Here is a 23,055-nt window from a genome sequence, read left to right as displayed (position 1 = left end):
AACCTCACTTTCTGAAGAAGTGAGGTTCTTACCCACGAAAGCTTATGCTCCCAATACTTCTGTTAGTCTCAAAGGTGCCACAGGACATTCTAGAGGACACGCTTCCATGCTGATGATGCTTGTTAAAAAAATAATGCGTTCATTAAATTTGTGACTCAGCTCCTTGGGGGAGAATTTTATGTCTCCTGCTCTGTTATACCCGCATTCTGCCATATATTTCATGTTATAGCAAGCACGGATGATGACCCAGCACATGTTGTTCATTTTAAGAACACTTTCACTGCAGACTTGACAAAATGCAAAGAAGGTACCAATGTGAGATTTCAAAAGATAGCTACATCACTCCACCCAAGGTTTAAGAATCTGAAGTGCCTTCCAAAATCTGAGAGGGATGAGGTGTGGCGCATGCTTTCAGAAGTTTTAAAAGAGCAACAGTCTGATGAGAGAACTCCAGAACCCAAACCACCAAAAAAGAAAATCAGCCTTCTGCTGGTGGCATCTGACTCAGATAATGAAAATGAACATGCATCAGTCCGCACTGCTTTGGATTGTTATCGAGCAGAACCCATCATCAGCATGGAATGTCCCCTGGAATGGTGTTTGAAGCATGAAGGGACATATGAATCTTTAGCGCATCTGGCACGTAAATATCTTGCAATGCTGGCTACAACTGTGCCATGAGAACGCCTGTTCTCATTTTCAGGTGACATTGTAAACAAGAAGTGGGAAGCATTATCTCCTGTAAACGTAAACAAACTTGTTTGTCTGAGCGATTGGCTGTACAAGAAGTAAGACTGAGTGGACTTGCAGGCTCTAAAGCTTTACATTGTTTTATTTTTGAATGCAGTTATTTTTTGTACATAATTCTACATTTGTAAGTTCAGCTTTCATGATAGAGATTGCACTACAGTATTTGTATTAGGTGAATTGAAAAATACTATTTCTTTTGTTTTTTACAGTGCTTGTAATCAAAAATAAAAATAAATGTAAACTTTGTATTCTGTGTTATAATTGAAATCAATATATTTGAAAATGTAGAAAACATCCCAAAAAATTAAATAAATGTTATTCTATTATTGTTTAACAATGCAATTAATTGTGCGATTGATTTTTTTAATTGCTTGACAGCCCTAATATCAAGTATAATTTGCTCCACTATGGGATAGCTTGGAAGGGAATACTGGTTCTTCTTCAAGTGCTTGCTCACGTCGATTCCATTTTAGGTGTGCATGCATCCACGTGCACAGTTGTCATAGATTTCTGCTTTAGTGGTATCTGTAGGGCTGGCTGTGGTGCCCTCTAGAGTAGCGCTCCCATGCGGCAGTATATCAGGCACCGCTGGCCCTGTGCCCTCTCAGTTCCTTCTTACCACCCATGACAGTTGGTTGAGCGCCTTGTCTTGCTTGACTCTGGACTCATGGCACCGCTCCCCATACTGCCAGTACTGATGACCATCCGGCCATAGATCACCTATACGCTGAGCACCCTCTCCCAGAAGGTCTCCTTGTCGTCAGTCCCCATCCTGTAGGGCTTGCTCAGGGTCTCGACGTCGGTCACGCTCGCCCGGGTACAGCTTCCCCAGCAGGCGGCGCGACTCCTCGTCACACCGCTGTTCGCCTACCAGGGTCAATAGACAGACTCAGGCCACAATGGCTCCGCCGTGGTCACCGGAAGGGCAATGGTCAGATTGGACCGCAACTTCTCAGCCTGTCACCGAGGCGGGGTGACTCCCCTCTGACACGGGAGACAGGTGGCACAGGCTGCGGTGCCAACACAGCAGGATCCATGCCCCTCCACCTCCAGTGGCAGTCCTGGAATCCATGGGGGGTGCTGGTGATATCGGTCCAGTACTCCCAGCCCTCCCTGGCCACATCAGACAAACCGGCCAACGTGCAGCCGGTGCCACAATCGGAGCACAGCACTGCGGTGGAGGCGGAACCCGCACCCCGTACTCTGGCGCCGAGGAAGCCCTGCCCCAATAAAGAAGGGGGTGACACCATCCCTCAGGCCACTCAGTCGTCATCGTTATCCCTGGATGAGGCGGTGGTCAGACCTTCTCACAACAGCATTCCCCTGGACGATTTTAAGGAGCACCAGGCCCTCCTTAAACGTGTGATAGAGAATCTGAGCTTACAAATCGAAGAGGTTGCTGAAGTGTCATCTCGGCCACCACACCAGCAGAAATTGCATTGCCCATCTATCCAGGGTTGGTCAAACTAGCCAAATCGATGTGGCAAATGCCCTCATCTATTCCACCCAAATCCTAAAAAGCGGAAAAGAAATACTATGTCCCTACAAAGGGCTTTGAGTATCTGTATACTCCTCCCGCCACGGCATCACTGTTCGTGTCTGCGGTGAATGAAAGGAACAGACAGGGCCACCCCAGCAGAACCTCAAAAATAGAGGCCAAGAGACTCGACCTATTTGGGAGAAAAGTTTATTCAACTGCCAGCTTACAGTTTAGGGTCTCTAACCACCAGACCCTGCTGGGACGTTATAACTTTAACCTGTGGAAGTCCCTTAATAAGTTCACGGGGGCCCTCCCACAGGATCGTGCCCATGAGTTTGCCGCATTGGTGAGCAAAGGCATGGCGGTGGCCCGTGGAGTCCTCCAGATGGCCTGGGTGCGATGGGCTCAGCTGCCAGGGTGGTCGTGTTGGTGGTGGCCATGCAACACAGCTCCTGGTTGCAGGCTTTTGGGCTTCTCAGGAGATGTAGACCACGATACAGGACCTGCCATTTGAGGGTTTGGGGCTCTTTTCTGAGCTGACTCTAGGCTCCTGAGCCACCCTCCGTTCCCTGGGTCTGCACACCCCTCAGCTGTCCAGGAAGCCGTTCTGCCCTCTGCCTCCTCCTCAGACGCAGTCTAGGTCCTGGGGGGCTCCCAGGTCTGGCTCCTACAGGAGAAAGAACAAGGACAAAGCGCCTAAGAGACACTACACATCCTCTTCCCGTCCACCTGCTCAACCTGATCCTCTCAGAAGTCAGGGAGGCCAGAAGCAGTCCTTTTGAGGGTGCGCTCAAGGACCCCAGCCACTGTACTGGATCCAACCCTCCCTTTCCTCAACTGCCTCCATGTCACCTTGGACCGGTGGGTGCTAGATACAGTTTCTTCTGGCTATATCCTGCAGTTTACAGCTGACCACCCCTCCCACTTCTCCCTTGTCCCTCTTCAGGGACCCTTCTCACGACGTGGAAGGCAGAGGATTCTACTCCTGCTACTTCCTATTTCCGAAGGCAAAAGGAAGCCTCAGACCCACATGCGTCACCTCAACAAGTCGCTCCAGAAGTTGAAGTTCCACATGGTCTCCCTGGCCTCCATCATCCCCTCCCTGGATCCAGGAGACTGGTACGCCATCCTCGATTTAAAGGACGCATACTTCCATATTTCCATCTTCCTGGGGCACCGGTGCTTCCTCCGCTTCATGTTGGGAGGGCGCCATTTCCAGTTTACGGCGATGTCCTTTGGTCTTTCGTCGGCCCCGAGGATATTCATAAAATGTATAGCACCAGTGACGGCTTACCTGAGGCTTCGGGGAGTCCAAATATACCCATACCTCGACGACTGGTTGGTTGATAAAGGGCTGGTCTCTGGATCAGGTGTGGAGGCATCTCAACCTGGTCTGTTCCACCTGTTGCGACCTGGGGTTTATAATAAATGAGACAAAGTAAACCTTAATCCCGGTACAACACATAGAGTTCTTCGGAGTGGTCCTCGACTTCACTCGGGCCAGGGCTTTCCTCCCCGAGACTCGGTTCCAGGCCATGTTGGACCTTATCGCAGGCCTGCAGGCCCACCCGCTCACCACCACCCACATGTGCCTGAGGCTGCTGGGCCACATGGCAGCATGTACTTGCATGGTCTGGCATGCACGACTCAGCCTCAGATCTGTTCAGTGTGGCTGGTGTCAGTCTACGTCCCCAACTGGCACAGCATGAGCCGGGTGGTCAGGATTCTGGACAGCGTCCTGGCGTCCCTCATCTGGTGGCAGGATCCCGCGTTGGTGTTGGAAGGTGTTTCCTTTGCGGCCCCATTCTCGTCGGTGACCCCTGTCTCCAACGCCTTGGACCTGGGCTGGGGAGCCCACCTCAGCAATCTTAACACTCAAGGCCATTGGTCCAGTCAAGTTTGTTTCCTTCATATCAATGTCAAGGAACTCAGGAAGTCTGACTGGCCTGCCAGGCCTTTCTACCTCATATAGAAAACAGGGTGGTACAGGTCCTGACGGACAACACGGCTACAGTTTTCTGTATCAACAGGCAGGGCGGAGCCAGGTCGTTGGCCCTTTGCCAGGAAACCCTCTGGCTCTGGGATTTCTGTCTACAGTACAATATCCATCTTGTAGCCGCTCACCTTCCGGGGTCCAAGAACCCGCTGGCTGATCGCCTCAGCAGGACGTTCTTTTCTCGCCACGAGTGGTCCCTTCATCCAGAGGTGGTCAGCTCCATCTTCCACAGGTGGGGAATTCCCCAGGTGGACTTGTTCGCTTCCAGGCAGAACAGGAAGTACCACGTCTTCTGCTCAATTGGGGGCATGGACAGAGGAGCCCTGTCTGACGTCTTTCTACTCCCATGGTCGGAGGCTTTGATGTACACCTTCCCTCCGGTACTGTTGCTTCCCAGGATTCTCATGAAGATCAAACAGGACAGGGCGACAACACTGGTTCAGCACCCTCCTGGGCCTCAGTAGCAACCCTGTTCCAGCTACCGCTCAGGTCGGACATGTTGTCCCAGAACCACAGCAGTCTTCTGCACACCAACCTGCCAGCACTACATCTGACAGCCTGGCTGCTGCATGGTTAAATGCACAGGAGCAGCAGTGCTCGGCAGAGGTTCAGCATGTTCTGTTGGGAAGCAGGAAGCCCTCCACTAGAGCGAACTATGTGGCCAAGTGGAGACGGTTCACCTGTTGGATTGCGGACAAAGCTGTTCATCCTGAGCGGGCTTCACTGTAGCTTATTCTGGACTACCTCCTGCATCTCAAGCTCCAGGACTTGTCCCTCTTATTGATCAAGGTCCCTCTAGCAGTCATCTCAGCCTTCCACCCGCTTTACAGAGTAGGTCTGTTTTTGCTCAGGATTTCGTGACCAGATTCCTTAAAGGCTTGGAGTGCCTCTACCCACAAGTCAGAGACACTGTCCCTCCGTGAGACTTGAATCTGGTGCTGTCTCAGCTCACGGGTCCTCCCTTTGAGCCCTTGGCTTCCTGTTCTCTCCTCTCCTCGAAGGTCGCGTTCCTGGTTGCAGTGATGTCGGTATCTAAGATGTGGGTATCTAAGATTCAGGTGCTCACCTCGGAGCTGCCGTACACGGTCTTCTACAAGGACAAGGTCCAGCTAAGGCCGTACCTGGCTTTTCTTCCTAAAGTAGTCTCTGTTTCATTGGAGCCAGGATATTTATTTACCGGTCTTCTTTCCAAAGCCGCATAAGTCAGAAGAGGAGCGCAGGCTACATGCCCTAAACATTAGGAGGGCTTTAACTTTCTATGTGGACAGGACCAAGTCGTTCCGTAAGTCGATGCAATTGTTCGTCACAGTGGCTAACAGGATGAAAAGTTGCCCAGTATCCACTCAAAGAATTTCTTCTTGGATCACTGCCTGCATTCGCTTCTGCTATGACCAAGCGAAGGTGCCATCCCCAGCGATTGTCACTGCCCACTCTACCAGGGCGCAGGCCTCTTCAGCAGCCTTTCTGGCCCATGTGCCTATCCAGGGCATCTGTAGAGGGGCCACATGGTTGTCTGTCCACACCTTTACATTCCACTATGCGCTGACCCAGCAGGCCTGGGACAATGCTGGCTTCGGTAGGGCAGTACTGCAAGCCGCTAAGCTGTGAACTCTGAGCCCATCTCTGTTGATACTGCTTGTGAGTCACCTACAAGGGAATCAACATGAGCAAGCACTCGAAGAAAAAACAGTTACCTACCTTTCGTAACTGTTCTTCTTCGAGTGATCGTGTCCATTCCAAGCAGGTGTGTGCGCGCCGCGTGCACGCCAGCCGGAAGATTTTCCCATAGCAGCGTCCGTAGGGTCGGCTCCGGCGCCCCCTGGAGTGGCGCCTTTATGGCGCTGTATATGGGGCCAGCTGACCCCCCACTGCCTCAGTTCCTTCTTACCGCTGGTGACGGCTAGCTGGAACTTCTCTTGCTCTTTAGCAATCATGGCAGTGTTCTATAGTTCTTGTACATAGTGTATTAGTTAGTAGTTAGTGTTACTGTTAGATAGTTAGGTGTCAGTTGGGGGGGTTTTCCCCAACTTTTCGTCGCCCCGCTGGGGCATGCCCGGGTCCCCAGGGTTTAAAGTCTGTCGGGACTGCGGGAAGTTTATGCCAAAAAATGATCTGCACTCTTCCTGCTTGCGGTGCCTTGGGGAGACCCATCAAAGGGACAGGTGTCCTATTTGCAGGGCTTTTTGCCCCAGGACTCTCAAGGATAGAGAGCAGAGACTTAAAGTCCTCCTAATGGAGGCGGCACTGCGGCCGCAATCGGATCCTGGACCTTCAGAGCCGGCACCCAGCATTTCATCCTCGGTGCGCAGTGCCCCGGCACCGGAGATAGGTCGTGAGGCCAGGGCCCCAAGACCCCGGCACCGCAAAGAGTCGGCGCATAAGAAATCGTCTTCGACAAGACGCCGCTCTCCTTCGCCGGTGCCAGCTAAAAAGAACAGGTCGCGGACCAAACAATCTCCCCACGGGGACTCTAAAGGTCGGGCGCAGTCCACGATTGTTACGGGGCAACCTGCGCCGCAGACCCATCCGGCCATCCTGTTGACTCCCGCCCCGGAGAGGGCAAGGTCGAGTCCGGAACGCCATAGATCCCCGGACATTATGGAGGAGGTCCGCCTCCCATCGACGCCTGAGGCGTTCGAGGCTGCCTCAGACCTCTTGAACCTTCCGGTGCCGGCGTTGCCGCACCGGTGCAGACAACCTCTGGCTGCCGCCGGGCCCCAGTATCACTCTAAGGGTAAACCAGTGATGCGCTCACCGCACTCTCCACGCGGCGCCACAGTAGCGGCACCGGCGCAAGCACCCCAGCCGGCGACTGTGGGTACCGTTCCTCCGATGTCCTCCTATTCAGAGACTTCTGACTCAGAGGCGGACTCCTACCGTTCTAACAGATCGAGGAGCAGATTGTCCTCGTGTAGGAGTGCCCAATCATACCCGCCACAGTGGCATCAGCAGCAGGAGTGGCAACCACCTCCACAGTGGCCGTTCTGGACGCCATGGGCCTACCATCAGTCGGTGGGTCAGGCGTACAGGCCCCGCTCACGAACCGCTTCCATCTCCTCAGCGTCTGGGGCACCACCGCTAATGCCACCGCCATCTGACAGGAGTGTGCCACAAGGCATTACGGCACCCCCAGGTCAAACAGTGGCACCAACAGGGGCTTTGCTTCCTTCAGCACAGGCACTGCCCAGCATTCCTCGGCGTTCGGTGGCGACCCCGGTACCGGCCGCGGTTCCGCATCTTGAGCCCGCACCGGCCGCGCAGCCGGAGTACCGTGTGCCGCAGGTCCTTACACAGGGAGACGTGCTAGATGAAGGGCAGCTACATGGAACATCTTCCTCTTCATCTCCGGATGAGGCAGTAGCAGGAACTTCTGCTGCTCCGGCTTTAGAGGATAATAGACTCCTCCAATAGCTCCTTACTCGAGCGGCCCAGAGCCTCTCGATACAGACGGAACAGATCGAGGTGGACACCGATCCTGTAATTGATATCCTGGCCCTGTCGGGCCCATCTAGGGTGGCCCTACCCCTCATAAAAACCATTGCGGACACAACCCGCACTTTGTGGCAAACTCCAGCCTCATTGGCCCCTACAGCCAAAAAGACTGAGAGGCGGTATTTTGTCCCAACCAAGGGCTATGAACATCTTTACACACACACCCCGCCGGACTCCCTGGTGGTGGATGCGGCCAACAAGAGGGAGCGTCAAGGTTTTCAGGGATCCACTCCTAAAAATAGGCTAAAAAGTTGGACCTCTTTGGACGTAAGGTCTATTCAGCGGGGGGCCTACAGTTGCGTATTGCCAATCAGCAGGCCATAGTGAGCCGGTATGGACACAACACATGCTCGGCTTTGTCTAGGTTTACGGACCTCCTCCCGCAGGATTCACGAACCGAGTTCTCGGCCCTTGTCGAGGAGGGCAGATTAATTACTCGAGCTTCCCTTCAGGCAGCCTTGGACGCAGCCGATTCGGCCTCGCGCACGTTGGCTACTGGTCTCGTCATGAGGCGCGGAGCCTGGCTTCAAGTTTCCGGCCTTCCTCATGAAGTCCAACAGACTATACAGGACTTACCCTTCGAAGGGCCCACACTTATCTCAGAAAAGACGGACAAACGGCTCCATAGCCTAAAGGACCACCCTCTGTTCTTTAGGCCTACACACCCCTGTTACTCAGTGTAGGCAGTTTAGACCGCCACAGGCCCCGTGCCATATCAACCTCAAAATCGAGGTGATGCCGTGCGCAGGAGACCGGGGACTAGGAGGAGGAGGCAACAACAGCAGCCCTTCGGACAGTCTTCTGCCCAACCAAGGCCTCCGCAGGGGCCTAGGCCACCATTTTGAGGGTTCGGTCGAGGACGGCCTATCGGACAGATCTCTGGATCCTCCCAACCTTACCTTTTCATCACGTCTGTCCCCCTTCTATCGTGTGTGGCCCCGGATCACGTCAGACGCTTGGGTGCTTCGCACGGTAGAGGAGGGATATTTTATCCAGTTTTCCTCCCTCCCGCCCCACCAGCCCCCCTCCCTGTCCCTCTTCAGGGACCCTTCTCACGAGCAACTTCTCCTTCAAGAAGTTCAGTCCCTCCTTACAGCAGGGGCAGTGGAGGAGGTGCCTCCAGAACTACGGGGCAAGGGCTTCTATTCTCAATATTTCCTAATACCGAAAGTGAAAGGGGGCCTCAGACCTATTCTGGACTTGCGGCGTCTCAACAAGTTTGTCAAGAAGCTCAAGTTCCGCATGGTCTCCCTGTCCTCCATCATTCCTTCCCTGGATCCAGGAGACTGGTATGCCACCCCCGACTTAAAGGATGCATACTTCCATATCGTGATAATCCCTCGCCACAGGCGTTACCTCAGTTTTCTCGTCGGCAACGTTAATCTACAGTTCACGGTCCTACCCTTCGGTCTATCAGCAGCCCCAAGGGTCTTCACGAAGTGCATGGCAGTCGTGCCAGCCTTCCTCCGCAGGCAAGGGATCCAGGTATTCCCTTACCTGGACGATTGGTTCATCAAGGGCAGGACCAAGGCACTCGTGGAGGCTCAGGTGGTCTTCATCAGGCACACCTTCAGCTCCCTCGGCCTCTTACTCATCGAGGCCAAGTCCACTCTTTCTCCAACACAAAGAATCGAATTCATAGGAGCACTTCTGGACTCGACACAAGCCAGAGCATATCTCCCAGAGGCCAGATTCCGAACTTTGTCCAACATCATTCTCGGCCTCCAAAGTTACCCTACCACCACAGTAAAAAGCTGCCTCAAATTACTAGGGCACATGGCAGCATGTACCTATGTCGTCAGACACGCCAGGCTCAGACTGCGCCCTCTCCAATCTTGGTTGGCAGGGGTTTATCGGCCAGTCGGGACTCCCTAGACTCAGTGGTGACGTTACCTCATCCGGTGTTGGACTCCCTCCAATGGTGGCTCGACCCACGGGTGGTCTGCACGGGGCTCCCTTTCCTCGAACCAGAGCCCTCCCTGACCCTGGTAATGGACGCGTCGGATCAGGGATGGGGTGCACATCTGGGCCACCTCCGAACCCAAGGTCTTTGGTCAAGGGAGGATCTTTCATCTCACATCAATGTCAGGGAATTGCGAGCGGTACGCCTCACATGCATGGCATTCAAGTCCCAGCTCGCGGGCAAGTGCGTTTCTGTCATCACAGACAATACTCCAACCATGTTTTATATCAACAGACAGGGTGGTGCTTGCTCCTCTCCCCTTTGCCAGGAGGCCCTTACATTATGGAACGTTTGCATACAGAACGTAATTCACCTGATAGCATCCTACCTCCCCGGCACGCACAACGCACTCGCGGACGCTCTCAGCCTCTCGTTCCAGGTCGCGAGTGGTCTATCCACTGGGATGTAGTTCTCTCCATTTTCCGACTCTGGGGTCATCCCCGGGTGGACTTGTTTGCTTCCAACTTGAACAGGAACTGTCGTCAATTCTGCTCCCTCATGGGACGCAGTCAGGGATCCCTATCAGACGCGTTTCTCCTCTCTTGGGCAGGTGGGCTTCTTTACGCCTTCCCCCCCGATTCCCTTGATTCACAAGGTGATCCTCAAGGCCTGCAGAGATCACGCTCGACTCATCCTCATAGCTCCTGCGTGGCCACGCCAGCATTGGTACGCGTCTCTCCTACACATATCTACGAGGATTCCGCTCAGGTTGCCCCTACTACCGGACTTGATCACGCAGGATCACAGTTGCCTCCTTCACCTGAACCTAGAGTCGCTCCACCTCACAGCTTGGATGCTCCATGGCTAAACCCACTGGAGTTACAATGCTCCCGTCAGGTCAGACAGATCCTGTTGGGCAGCAGGAAGCCGTCGACAAGGTCTACGTATTTGGCCAAGTGGAAGCGCTTCTCCCTCTGGGTTACACAGCACGGTCGGGGCCCCTTGCTCGCCCCGATCCCTCTCATCTTGGACTATTTGCTACATCTGAGACACCTGGGACTAACTCTCTCATCGATTCAAGTCCACCTTGCTGCAGTCTCTGCATTCCACCCTGGAGAGGGGGGGGACCTCAGTGTTTGCAAACCCACTTGTTGGACGGTTCCTTAAGGGTCTTGACTGATTGTTCCCACATATCCGTCAACCTGTCCCTGCTTGGGACCTCAATTTGGTCCTGTCTGTCCTCATGGGGGCCCCGTTGGAGCCGCTGGATTCATGCTCGCTGTTATAACTCTCATATAAGGTCGCGTTCTTGGTGGCTATCACATCAGCACGGAGGGTATCGGAATTCAGAGCTCTGATATCCGAGCCTCCATACACCGTCTTCCACAAGGACAAGGTCCAACTCAGGCCGCATCCTGCGTTCCTACCTAAGGTGGTTTCCCCGTTTCACATGGGTCAAGACATTTTTCTCCCTGTGTTTTATCCAAAACCGCACTCCTCGGCTAAGGAGCGCAGGCTGCATTCTCTGGATGTTCGCAGGGCTCTCGCGTTTTATATAGAAAGGACAAGACCCTTCAGGAAGTCGACCCAACTTTTCGTAGCTGTGGCTGACAGTAGGAAGGGGCTCCCGGTCACGTCACAGAGGATCTCAGCTTGGATCAGAACCTGTATCCAGGAGTGCTACAGTCGAGCCAATATACCAGCCCCGCCTATCACGGCCCACTCCACAAGAGCGCAGGCCTCTTCAGCTGCGTTCCTGGCCCACATCCCAACACAGGAAATTCGTAGAGCGGCCACCTGGTCCTCAATCCACACCTTTACGGCTCACTACGCCATTATGCACCAGGCTAGGGAGGATGCTGCATTTGGCCATGCAGTCCTCCAGTCTGCAGTGACCTCCGACCCCACCACCTAGACTTGGGCTTGTGAGTCACCTGCTTGGAATGGACATGAACAATCACTCGAAGAAGAAGAAACGGTTATTCACCTTCTCGTAACTGTTGTTCTTTGAGATGTGTTGTTCATGTCCATTCCAATACCCACCCTCCTACCCCTCTGTCGGAGTATCGGCAAGAAGGAACTGAGGCGGTGGGGGGTCGGCTGGCCCCTATATACAGCGCTATAAAGGCGCCACTCCAGGGGGCGCCGGAGCCGACCCTACGGACGCTGCTATTGGAAAATCTTCTGGCTGGTGTGCACGTGGCGGGCACACACCTGTTTGGAATAGACCTGAACAACACATCTCGAAGAACAACAGTTACGAGAAGGTGAGTAACCGTTTCTTCTTCAAGATGTGGTGTTCATGTCCATTCCATTTCCCACTCTCTCACCCCTCTTTCGGAGTTGCTGGCAAGAAGGAACTGAGAGGGTGCCCGACCGGCGGCACCTGATATACTGCCGCATGGGAGCGCCACTCTAGGGGGCGCCACAGCTGTCCCTACAGATATCGCTAAGGCAGAAATCTCCGACAACTGTGCATGTGGGCGCATGCACACCTAGAATGGAAATGAGCAACACATCTCGAAGAACAACAGTTACAAAAGGTAAGTGACTGTTTTTAACTCTCCCACACAATCGTCTGGCACAATGGAACTTTCAACAATAAGAGTAAAGCTATCTCTGCAGGAGACAGAACTCTTGTCTGGGGTAGCCTGAGACTATGGAACAAACACCCCCAGGAACTTAGACTATCAAAAACCTCACCACTTTTTGCAAGTTCTTTTCCCTTGCTTTCTGTACTATAAACACATAGCAACAGGTATACCTATATTTAAAAACAATAGATGCTCCCAACCCAAGACACCCCACTTCATGTGCTTCTCCATATGGGGAGAAAATGAGAGAATAAACAACACGTGACAGATATATAGTCATATGGCTTAATGCATTACTGGAAGGCTCTTGGACACTATGGTGGTGAGTGCAGTATGAAACAGTAGAGTATAGAATAGAATCCCAGGGTAGCTGGATGTTTCTGTGAAGATGATCAGCAGTAAAATAGTTTATAGTGTTGACTGTAACAAGGTGGCAGTATTTACAACCCTGACTAGAGATACAGATTCAGACTGGAAATAAGATATACATTTTTAACAGATAATTAACCATTGGAACAACTGACCAAGGGTCATGGTGGATTCTCCATCACTGACCATTTTTAAATCAGGAAGGGATGTTTTTAACTGATGTGCTCTCGGAATTTTTTTGGGGACGTTCTTTGGCCTGTGTTCTACAGGAGGTCAGACTAGATGATCACAGTGGTTCTTTCTGGCCTTGGAATCTATGAATCTATCCAGGGCTCAGCTGTTAACCTGCACTCTTAGCAGGATTTAGAACCCTGCATAAAGCTACTGAGCACATTCTGCTGGCTCTGTGGTAGGTGCTTCACAGCTGCACCAGATCTGAAAGGTAGTGTGGCTAGGAACAGTCAGGCTGGGAAAGAGTTTAGGGTGAGGTTTATTTTCAGTTGTTTGAGTTACCAGTAAACCACATCCCAGGGAAAGGGTAACTTTGACCTTATCCAGTAGGTATGGTCATTTTGGAGCAAGGTGGGCTTTTAATTCCGCTGTGCTTCAGTGCCACCACATCACCGAGGTTGATGACAGCAGCCTTCATGTCCTTAGAGCCAGATATTGCCTGGCTGTATGTAGAAGGTCTAAGAGGGATGGGGGTAAAGGAATTCCACCCCCAGCTTGGTGCAGAGCAGTGGCCTTCTCCCCACTACAGCCAATGAGCTGAGTAGCAGCCAGAGATGAATGCATTCACTGTGCAGGGGTTAGACCTGTGTGTGCATATTAATGAATCTGCTCATTTGTACGGCCACCAAACTACTCCTCTGTACTGAGTCCCCCAGCATGGCCTCCCACACACACCCAGTAGAATCACGGCAGTTCCATTGGGTTTAAACCTTTTTGCACCTTTGAGTTGGGCGAGCATGTTTAGAGCTATTGCTTCAGCTCTGTCTGCAGCCTGAACCCAGTGCCCTGCCCCTTCCCCATGCATATTGCCCAAACTGTCCACTAAAAGCAGAGAAATCCAGTTGTTGTTCTTCGAGTGCTTGCTCATATCGATTCCAATTAGGTGTGCGCGTGCTGCATGCACGGCCGCCAGAGAACTTTTACCCTAGCAACACCCAGTGGGTCGACCGTGGAGCCCCCTGGAGTGGCGCCTTCATGGCACTAGATATATACCCTGGCCGACCCAGCACCCCCTCAGTTTCTTCTTACCGCCCATGACGGTCATTGGAACTGTGGAGCTCGGCTTTGCTGCTCTCCACTCTCCCTAGCATTATTCCTCTGAACAGTGTTAATAGTTTATAGTTAGTATAATTATAGAGTTTTTATATAGTTATAGTGTAAATAGTTCTATTTAGCGGGTTGGCAGGGATCTTCCCTCCTCCCCACCGGTAGCTTGGGCTCATGTCCAAGGCTCCGGGCTTTAAACCCTACGTGTCCTGCTCCAAGCTCATGCCAAAAGGCGACCCCCATGACTCTTCCCTAAAGTGTCTGGGGGAATCTCATCAGACCAAGAAGTACAGGATCTGCAAAGGTTTTCAGCCTTGGACTAAAAAGGAGCGGGACTTTCGTTTGTGACAGTGCCTCGTGGAGGCGGCTCTTAGCCATCAACCTCCAGCACTGCACCAAGACCTGGCACCGAGTGCTTCGGTGCACAGCATCCCAGCAGCAACAGTAGGAACTGCACCGCAGTCGGATTCTGATAGAGACCCGTGGCACCGGCGTTCCGTGGCACCGCAGCCAGCATCATGGTTCCAGCACCGCTCGCATTCACCTGGTCAGAAGCGGCACCATAGACCAGAAAAGGCTGGCCCGCCTCAACAAACGCCAGCCTCCCTTGACCCGCCCTCGGCGCCGCGTCCCGTAGAAGAGCGACCAGGGGCACAAGTGCCGACTTCGGCAGCATTGATTCTAGCACCAAGAGCGGAGCCGTTGAGTCTGGTGAGTCTGGACTCCCCGACACGTAGCGTGGTTGAAGTCCAGTTGCCATCGACTCTAGACACATTTGCGGCTGCAAGAGATCTGATTGCTATGACAGCATCGGCATCCCCTCAGCAGAGAAAGGCACTGGTTCCTGCTCATGTGGTCCCATCCCGGGGCAAGCCAGCCCTTATCCACCTGGCACTGTCGATTGAGCCATGGCACCGATCCCACTCTCGGCACCGTTCCTGCTCCCGGCACCGCTCGCAGTCCCGATGTTGCTTGCAGTCACAACGCCGCTCTCTTTCGCGACGCTGGTCGTACTCGCGGCACTGATCAGACTCCCAGCACTGGTCTCGGCACCGCTCTGTACACCAGTCACCATCCAGGAGCTGATCTCAGTCCAGATGCCACTCCCAATGACTATCACCGTCAAGGTCTAGGTCCAAATCTCAGCACCGGGCCAGACCCCGACACCGATCTAGGTCATGGCATCTCTCCCCATCGCGGTGTCGCTCTCCATCTTCGCGGTACCAATCTCCATCGCGTTGATATGAGTCGACGCAGACCCGCTCAGCACCACCGTGGCCATTGCGCTCCGCCTCTCATTCGACAGAGTCGGACGTGGGGTCGCGTCTATCCAACCGCCGCCACTTGGATCACAGCCGTCTGAACTCAGGGGCTGCTCATTGGCAGGCGCAGGGACAAGGTCCGGTCCAAGGGTCTACTCAATGGCCCTTTTGGATGCCTTGGGCGTACCACCAGGCCCAGGGCGCTCCATCAGGGGCTTCTCATTCAGCACCCTCCGAGCCACGGGTGCCAGAGGCCACCGTCAGCCGTCTTGCTCCTGGGGACATGGAAACTGGGGCATTGTCCATCCAGACCCTCCTCCAACCCCGCTTCCAGGTCTGGATGCTGAGATCGGGGGCTCAGGACTCCGAGACACAGCTGACCAAGAAGGCCCAGATGATCCTCTTCCTCCTGTGGCCTCCTCCTCACCTGATGAGGCAGTGGTAGACACTGCTATTTCGGGTCCCCCCCAATAGACCACCATGCCCACCAGGACCTCTTACGTAGGGTGGCACGGAATATGAACCTCCAAGCGGAGGACGGTCTAGAGGTGGAGAACCCTGTGGTTGACAGTTTGTCTGCAGAGGCTTCATCTAGGGTGGCCCTACCGCTCATCCGAACTATTCAGACCACGGCCAGAACAATCTGGCAAATACCTGCGTCCATTCCTCCAACTGCTAAAGGGGTGGAGTGGAAGTACTTCGTCCCCTCCAAAGAATATGACTATCTGTACACACATCCACAGCCCTGTTCACTGGTGGTGGCCTCAGTGAATGAGAAGGAGTGCAAGCCCCAGCAGCCAAATCAAAACAGGCCAAACGCCTCGATTTATTTGGGCGTAAAATGTACTCCTTGGGTGGTCTTCAGCTCCAGATCGCAAACCAGCAGGCGCTCCTGAGCTGATATAACTCTTGGAACTCCATGTTAAAGTTCAAGAAGCTGGTTCCTTCGGAGTCCAGAGAGGAGTTTGGGGCCTTGGTGGAAGAGGGCAAGACAGTGGCGAGGACCTCATTACAGGGCTCGTTGAACACCGTAGACTTCATTGCAGTGAGACGTATATCTTGGCTGCAAGCTTCCGGCTTACCACTGGAGCTTCAGCAAACATTACAGGATCTCCTCTTTGATGGAGAGGGCTGTTTTCAGACAAAACTGACTCAAGGCTTCAGAGACTCAAGGACTCAAGGGCCATAATGTGATCGCTGGGGATGCACACACCGGCTACCCAGCGGAAGCCATTTAAGCCTCAGCCCCAACGCTCCTATCCCCCTCCTCAGCCGAGGCAGGACTTCTATAGGAGGCGGGGGCACAATACCAGAAGGAAACCCTCCAACCACCAACCCGACCAAGGCCCTTCCAAGCCCTCAGCGGGCCCTAAGCAAAACTTTGGAAGTGATGCTCGAGGATGACGTACCGAACCTTGGTCAGGATCCTACCCCACCCTTCCTGAATTGTTTATCCCGTTTCCACCGTGCTTGGTCCCGTATAACCACGGACCGTTGGGTTCTTCACACGGTGGAAAGGGGATACTCTCTGCAATTTTCTTTCTCCCCACCCTGTCCCTCTTCAGGGACCCTTCTCATGAGCAACTCCTTGTTCAGGAGGTTCAAACACTCCTATCCATGGGGGCGATCGAGGAGGTTCCAAGGGAGCTAAGGGACAAAGGGTTTTACTCCCGTTACTTCCTAATACCCAAGGCAAAGGGCGGGCTTCGGCCTATTCTGGACCTGCGCGGACTCAACAAATTCATGGTAAAGTTGAAGTTCCGCATGGCCTCCTTGGGTATCATTATACCTTCCCTGGATCCTGGAGACTGGTACGCTGCCCTCGACATGAAGGACGCATATTTCCACATAGCAATCCATCCGGCACACAGACACTTCCTCCGCTTTGTGGTCAACCACGAACACTACCTGTTCATGGTCCTTCCGTTCGGCCTTTCCACGGCCCCCCGGATGTTCACCAAATGTATGGGAGCCTCCCTTCATCGGAGACTGATACAGGTATACCCGTATCTCGACGACTGGCTCATCCAAGGCTGCACCAAAGAACAGGTGCAATCCCACATTCAAGTGGTCATGGACACGTTTTCTCCATTACGTCTTCTCATCAATGTGGCGAAGTCGACTCTAGAATCAACCCAGAGAATAGAATTCATTGGGGCGATCCTAGATTCCATGCATGCCCAAGCCCTCCTGCCGGACGCGCTTTTCCACACTCTGACGGGCCTCATCTGGAGCCTTCAAAGCTTCCTAACCTCGACGGCAAGAACATGCCTGAGTCTCCTGGGTCATATGGCTTCCTGCACATACGTGACCAGACATGCCAGACTTCGGTTCCGACCGCTTCAGGCCTGGCAGGCATCTGTCTACCGTCCAGGTCAAGACAGTCTGAACCTGGTGATCACTGTTCCGGAAAGGGTCCTGGCCTCCCTCCAATGGTGGCTAGACCCAAGGGTGGTATGCAAAGGAGTCCCCTTCCACACCACTCAGCCCTCCTTGTCCCTCGTCACGGATGCGTCAGCCCTGGGATGGGGTGCCCACCTCAGGGACATCCAGATGCAAGGTCTATGGGCCCCATCCGATCTCTCTCTCCGTATCAATGTACGGGAGCTGATGGAGGTGCGTCTTGCGTGCCAAGCCTTTTGGGAGCAGTTGCATGGTCATTGTGTGGTGGTCCTCACAGACAACACCACGGCCATGTTCTGCATCAACAAGCAAGGGGGGGCTCGTTCCTCCCCCCTCTGTCAAGAGGCCATTCGACTCTGGGAGTTCTGCATGGTCCATTCTATTCACCTAGTGGCGTTGTTTCTCCCAGGGGTCCAGAACACGTTGGTGGATCACCTCAGCAGGTCCTTCCAATCCCACGAGTGGTCAGTCCACCTGGATGTCATCCACCCCATCTTCCTAACGTGGGGGTTTCCCCAGGTTGACCTGTTTGCCTCGCGCAGCAACCGGAAGTCCCGGTGTTTTGCTCCCTCCAGGGCTGCTCCCTGGGCTCGCTCACAGACGCCTTCCTACTCCCGTGGACGAGCAGGTTGTTGTACGCCTTCCCACCATTTCCCCTTGTGCACAAGGTCCCGATCAAGGCACGCAGGGACAGATCACGACTGATTCTGGTCGCCCCAGCATGGCCCAGGCAGAATTGGTACACCACGCTGTTAGAGATCTCGGTGGATACTCTGATTCCGCTGCCTCTCTTTCCGGACCTCATCACGCAGGATCGCACCCCAACCCGCAGTCCCTCCACCTCACGGCATGGATGCTGCATGGCTGAGCCACTCTGAACTTCTCTGTTCTCGTTTGGTGCAGCAGGTCCTGTTGAGCAGCAGGAAATCTTCCACTCAGGCTACGTATATGGCTAAATAGAAGCGATTTCTCATCCTGGTGCTCCCTCCATGACACGCTTCCCCACCAAGCGTCCATGCCTCTCATTCTAGACTATCTCTTGGACCTGAAACAGCAGGGCTTGGCGATATCATCCATCAGAGTTCACCTGGCAGCCATCTCAGCTTTCCACCCGGGAGTGAATGGGCGATCTGTCTCCGCCAACCCCATGGTTGGTAGGTTCCTCAAGGGCCTGGACCGTCTATATTCACAGGTACAGCAGCCTGTACCCACATGGGACCTCAACTTGGTCCTCTCCAGACTTATGGGACCCCCGTTTGAACCTTTGGCCACATGTTCCCTTTTGTACCTCTCTTGGAAAACAGCTTTCCTCGTTGCTATCACTTCACGAGGTGTCTCTCTGAGCTCAAGGCTCTTACATCGGAACCACCTTACACGATCTTCCATACGGTTAAGGTGCAGCTACGACCTCACCTTGCCTTTCTTCCCAAGTTGGTATAGACTTTTCATATCAACCAGGTATCTTCCTCCCTGTTTTCTTCCCAAAACTTCACGCCAATAGTCAGGAACAACAGCTTCACTCCCTCGATGTTCGTAGGGTTCTTGTCTTCTACACAGAACATATGAAACCATTCTGGAAAATGACGCAGCTCTTTGTCGCAGTAGCAGACCGGATGAAGGGTCTTCCGGTCTCCAGCGCATCTCTTCATGGATCATGTCATGTATTTGTGCTTGCTATGATCTGGCCGGGATCCCGACCCCACATCTCACCGCTCACTCCACGAGGGCTCAAGCCTCGTCGGCAGCCTTCCTGGCCCAGGTGCCAATCCAGGAGATCTGCAGAGCTGCTACGTGGTCTTTAGTGCATACGTTCGCCTCACACTATGCCGTCATTAGACAAGCCAGAGACAATGCAGCATTTGGTAGGGCGATCCTACAATCCACGGTACTTCACCCCGACCCCACTGCCTAGATAAGGCTTGGGAGTCACCAAATTGGAATCGATATGAGCAAGCACTCGAAGAAGAAAAGACGGTTACTCACCTTTAATAATAATATCATATATGGAGATATACCTATCTCATAGAACTGGAAGGGACCTTGTACTATCCTTGACAGGGTTTTGTTGTTTTGTTTTTTCTTTTTTCCCCCCAGATCCCTAAATGGTCCCCACAAGGATTAAACTCACAACCCTGGGTTTAGCAGGCCAGTGCTCAAACCACTGAGCTATCCCTCCTCCTTTGTAACTGTTATTCTTCAAGATGTGTTGCTCGTATCCATTCCAAACCTGCTCTCCTTCCCCTCTGTCGGAGTAGCTGGTAAGAAGGAACTGGGGGGGTGCTGGGTCGGCCAGGGTATATATCCAGCACCATGAAGGCGCCACTCCAGGGGGTTCCACGGCCAACCCACCGGGTGTTGCTAGGGTAAAAGTTCTCTGATGCTGTGCACATGGTGCACGCACACCTAATTGGAATGGATATGAGCAACACATCTCGAAGAACAACAGTTACAAAGGTGAGTAGCTGTCTTTTTTTCAGTTGGATGCATGAATGAAAACCACAAAGTTTACCAAACTTTCACCAAAGTGTCTCCTTTGAGGTAAGAACAATCAGGAAACACTTCAACCCTAACAAGCTATTTTGCAGAAAGTTGAAGCAAGTAAGAAATGTCCTTTCTGTCTCTGTAAGTGCAGCAGCATCTGTGCCATAGAGCTGCAGTTATGGGGAGAGTGCTCCATCCAGCCTACCTGCAGTGATAATCGTGGGCTGGTCGCTGTTGCTCAGCGTAACTCCCCTTCCCCTTCCAGGAGCAGGAGTAGCGTTGTTGAACGATCACATTTATGTTGTTGGTGGGTTTGATGGGACAGCGCATCTCTCCTCTGTGGAAGCCTATAACGTTCGCACTGATTCCTGGACTACTGTGACGAGTATGACAACGCCTCGTTGCTACGTGGGTGCCACTGTGCTGAGGGGACGGCTGTATGCAATAGCTGGGTAAGAAGGGTGGGTCTTGCTGCTCTTTGAAGGGTTGTCTACACTGGGAACTTGTTTGGTGGTAGGAAAGGAGTCCTCTAACATGCTGCTAAACAAGACTTAATCCTTAGTGCAGATGCGGACAGCCATGTTTAAAACGTATTAGCAGGGAGTGTCCAACCCAGGCTGAGGGAGGGGGAGTGGCTTGTTGTCACTAAGCAAAGTAGTAGCCAGCAAGTGAGTTTAGTGCAGTGGCTGCAGATCCTGCGGTAGAGCTTCAAAACAGGGGCTCTCCATGTATTTCCCTTTTGGCGCACCCAAAGAGTGACAGGCCATGGTGTCACCATAGTGAGTTAAACAAGCAGTGCCACATGCTGGGACGCTGCTGAGCTGGCCAGGGAGATGGTGGGAGAGATGCTCTGGAACTGCTGTGCTGATCTTATTTCAGCCCTCCTTCCCTGTGCACAGAGCTTTAGCAGCATTTTGGACCTTCGAACGCTCAGGGTAACTCGTTAAGCTCCCACCCAGGGCTCCGTACTCCCCTCTCTCCCTCTCAGAAATCATTGCTCACCTGTGGCCCTCTGTCCTTTGCAGGTATGATGGCAACTCGCTGCTGAGCAGCATTGAGTGCTATGATCCCATCATTGATAGCTGGGAAGTGGTGACCTCACTGGGTACACAACGTTGTGATGCTGGTGTTTGTGTCCTTCGGGAGAAGTGACTTTGGAGAAGCCCAGGTGAGAGAAACTCCTTGAGAGGGACAGGCTGAAGGAGGAGAGTCTCACGTGATTTGCAGGGACTGTTCCTGATAGCTGGGGATGCAGGGACTGCAGGCACTAGTGCAGCATTCTTTCTGTGCTGCTTGAAATACGTTGTGTGGACAAAGACATCACCCCAGCAGCCACTTGAAATCAGGAGCTCTGTGTGAAGCTAGAAAAAGGTACTTGGGTGGGTCAGGAGAAATTGCATCCTCTGCCAACCTGCCATCCCAACAGCTAACTTTATCAACACAGCAGATATGCTTGGAGCTTTGGCTGGTCAGACAGCCTAATGAATGTTTAGGAAGATACGTACTTACAGCTGATCTGACAGTCACCTCTGCACCTACAGTCCTTGCAGGGTCACTGGCAGCTCTGAGTTGCCTGCGTGTTTGAGGGTGGAATCCAAACTGTTTTTGATGTGCCAGCTTCAGATTCTCATACAAAGTAAATGTTTAAAGCTAAGTGTTCCATGTACCAAGTGCACTTCCATGCAGATGATTGCCAGTGTGTGCTACACTGGAGCTACATTTGCAGGTTATACATGGACCTGTGTACAAAGGACAGAAATCGCACACTAATGCTTTCAACTACTGAGACCCAGATGTGGCGGCGGAGGAGGAGAAGGGTCTGGCACTCCAGGTAATAGTGGAGGAGGGAGAAGCAGAGATTGGGGTGTTGGCAAGACTGCAGTATCCCAGTCTGCCTACTGGAAACAGATTGGAAGAGGTGAGGAGAATAATGTGTTTAACATGGTCGCATTTTCTTCAAGAAGATTGATGGACTTGTCTTGGGAGTGAGCTTTTTCTGGCAGCAGAAACCTCACTCTGCTGCTCACCACAACCCTGTGTTTGTCATCGTGCAGAACGGTGGAACCAGCGGATCTCTTGGTGACTGAGACATGGGAGGGTAGACAGGACTCAGGATCAATTTAGAACGTACATGTACTACTGAATAAGAACCATTCCCTGCCTCAAGACACAAGGCATCTAGAACTGGCACTTCAAACCCCTTTCATGCCTTTACTCTCGGCTATTTACTTCCTTGGCTCCTAACACCTCGTCTTCTCACGCCCATAATGCTGTGTGCAAAACGTACAGTCCAAGCTCCACAGCTGAAGCTGCAAATAATGCAGCTTCATCCATTGGCTTGCTAGACTGTCCTCCCCTTCAGCCCATCTTACATCTTTGGTGCTCTCTGCTCAAGGATCAGAAGCCTCAGTCACTCCTGCCAAGCCTCCTACAATGTCTGGGTTTTGGGTGGTGCTGCTCTTTATGTGTGCTGTTGATTCTGTGCTTCAGGGATGGGGTGGGACCAGGGACACAGTAGAAGGAGTTAATGATTCACTTTCAGCCAACACTCTGAATTCCTCCATTTGTTCCTATCACATGTTCTGTGTTTCATTTCATATGTATTTTTTTTAGTGAAAGTATCAAAAATAAAATATCTGTAGGAGTTTGTTCTCTGCCCTCTAGTCATGCATTTAAGAGTTATGTTGGGGATACACCTGTATAGTTGCCTTAAAAGACCCTCATTAGACCAGTTAGTCATCCATGTTGAAGTTCTCTTTAGCTGTGACTTTTTGACCTGCAGTTTACAAGCCTGGGTGGGTGGTTCTTAATAGATGTGTCTTGTCCATTGTGGTCAGTGTTACAAACATCTTTTGGGGATAGGAGGTCTAGAAGAATTTGCTGCTGCCAAATCGATTTGAGGCCAATTTAGGAGGATTCAGGAAAGGATTGGACAGTTATGTGATTCATGAAACATCCAATCTAGATGGAGATTGCAAAATGTGTTACTTTTGAGCTAGGGGTGAGGCATGGCTTGTTGTGTTTTGTATTTCCTGTAGAGCCTGAAA

At 52.6% G+C, this 23,055-nt stretch overlaps 1 protein-coding gene across 4 annotated transcripts in view; it reads left to right on the top strand.

Annotated features, from left to right (window-relative positions):
• Positions 1 to 22,655, top strand: part of KLHL12 (kelch like family member 12) — an 83,838-nt gene extending 61,183 nt beyond the window's left edge. For 3 of the 4 annotated variants that reach the window (XM_034767763.1, XM_034767766.1, XM_034767765.1), the window contains 2 exons: positions 20,274 to 20,460; positions 21,034 to 22,655. In XM_034767763.1, the coding sequence (XP_034623654.1) occupies positions 20,274 to 20,460; positions 21,034 to 21,160 (314 nt within the window). In that variant the 3' untranslated portion in view covers positions 21,161 to 22,655. The remainder of the gene's footprint in view (positions 1 to 20,273; positions 20,461 to 21,033) is intronic. The other variant, XM_034767764.1, reaches the window with a different exon arrangement.
• The last annotated feature ends 400 nt before the right edge of the window (positions 22,656 to 23,055 follow it).

This window comes from Trachemys scripta, chromosome 4, assembly GCF_013100865.1.
Source record: "Trachemys scripta elegans isolate TJP31775 chromosome 4, CAS_Tse_1.0, whole genome shotgun sequence".
Classification (NCBI taxonomy): domain Eukaryota; kingdom Metazoa; phylum Chordata; order Testudines; family Emydidae; genus Trachemys; species Trachemys scripta.
Note: the sequence above shows the minus strand (reverse complement) of the source record. Positions and strands in the feature narration are given on the sequence as shown.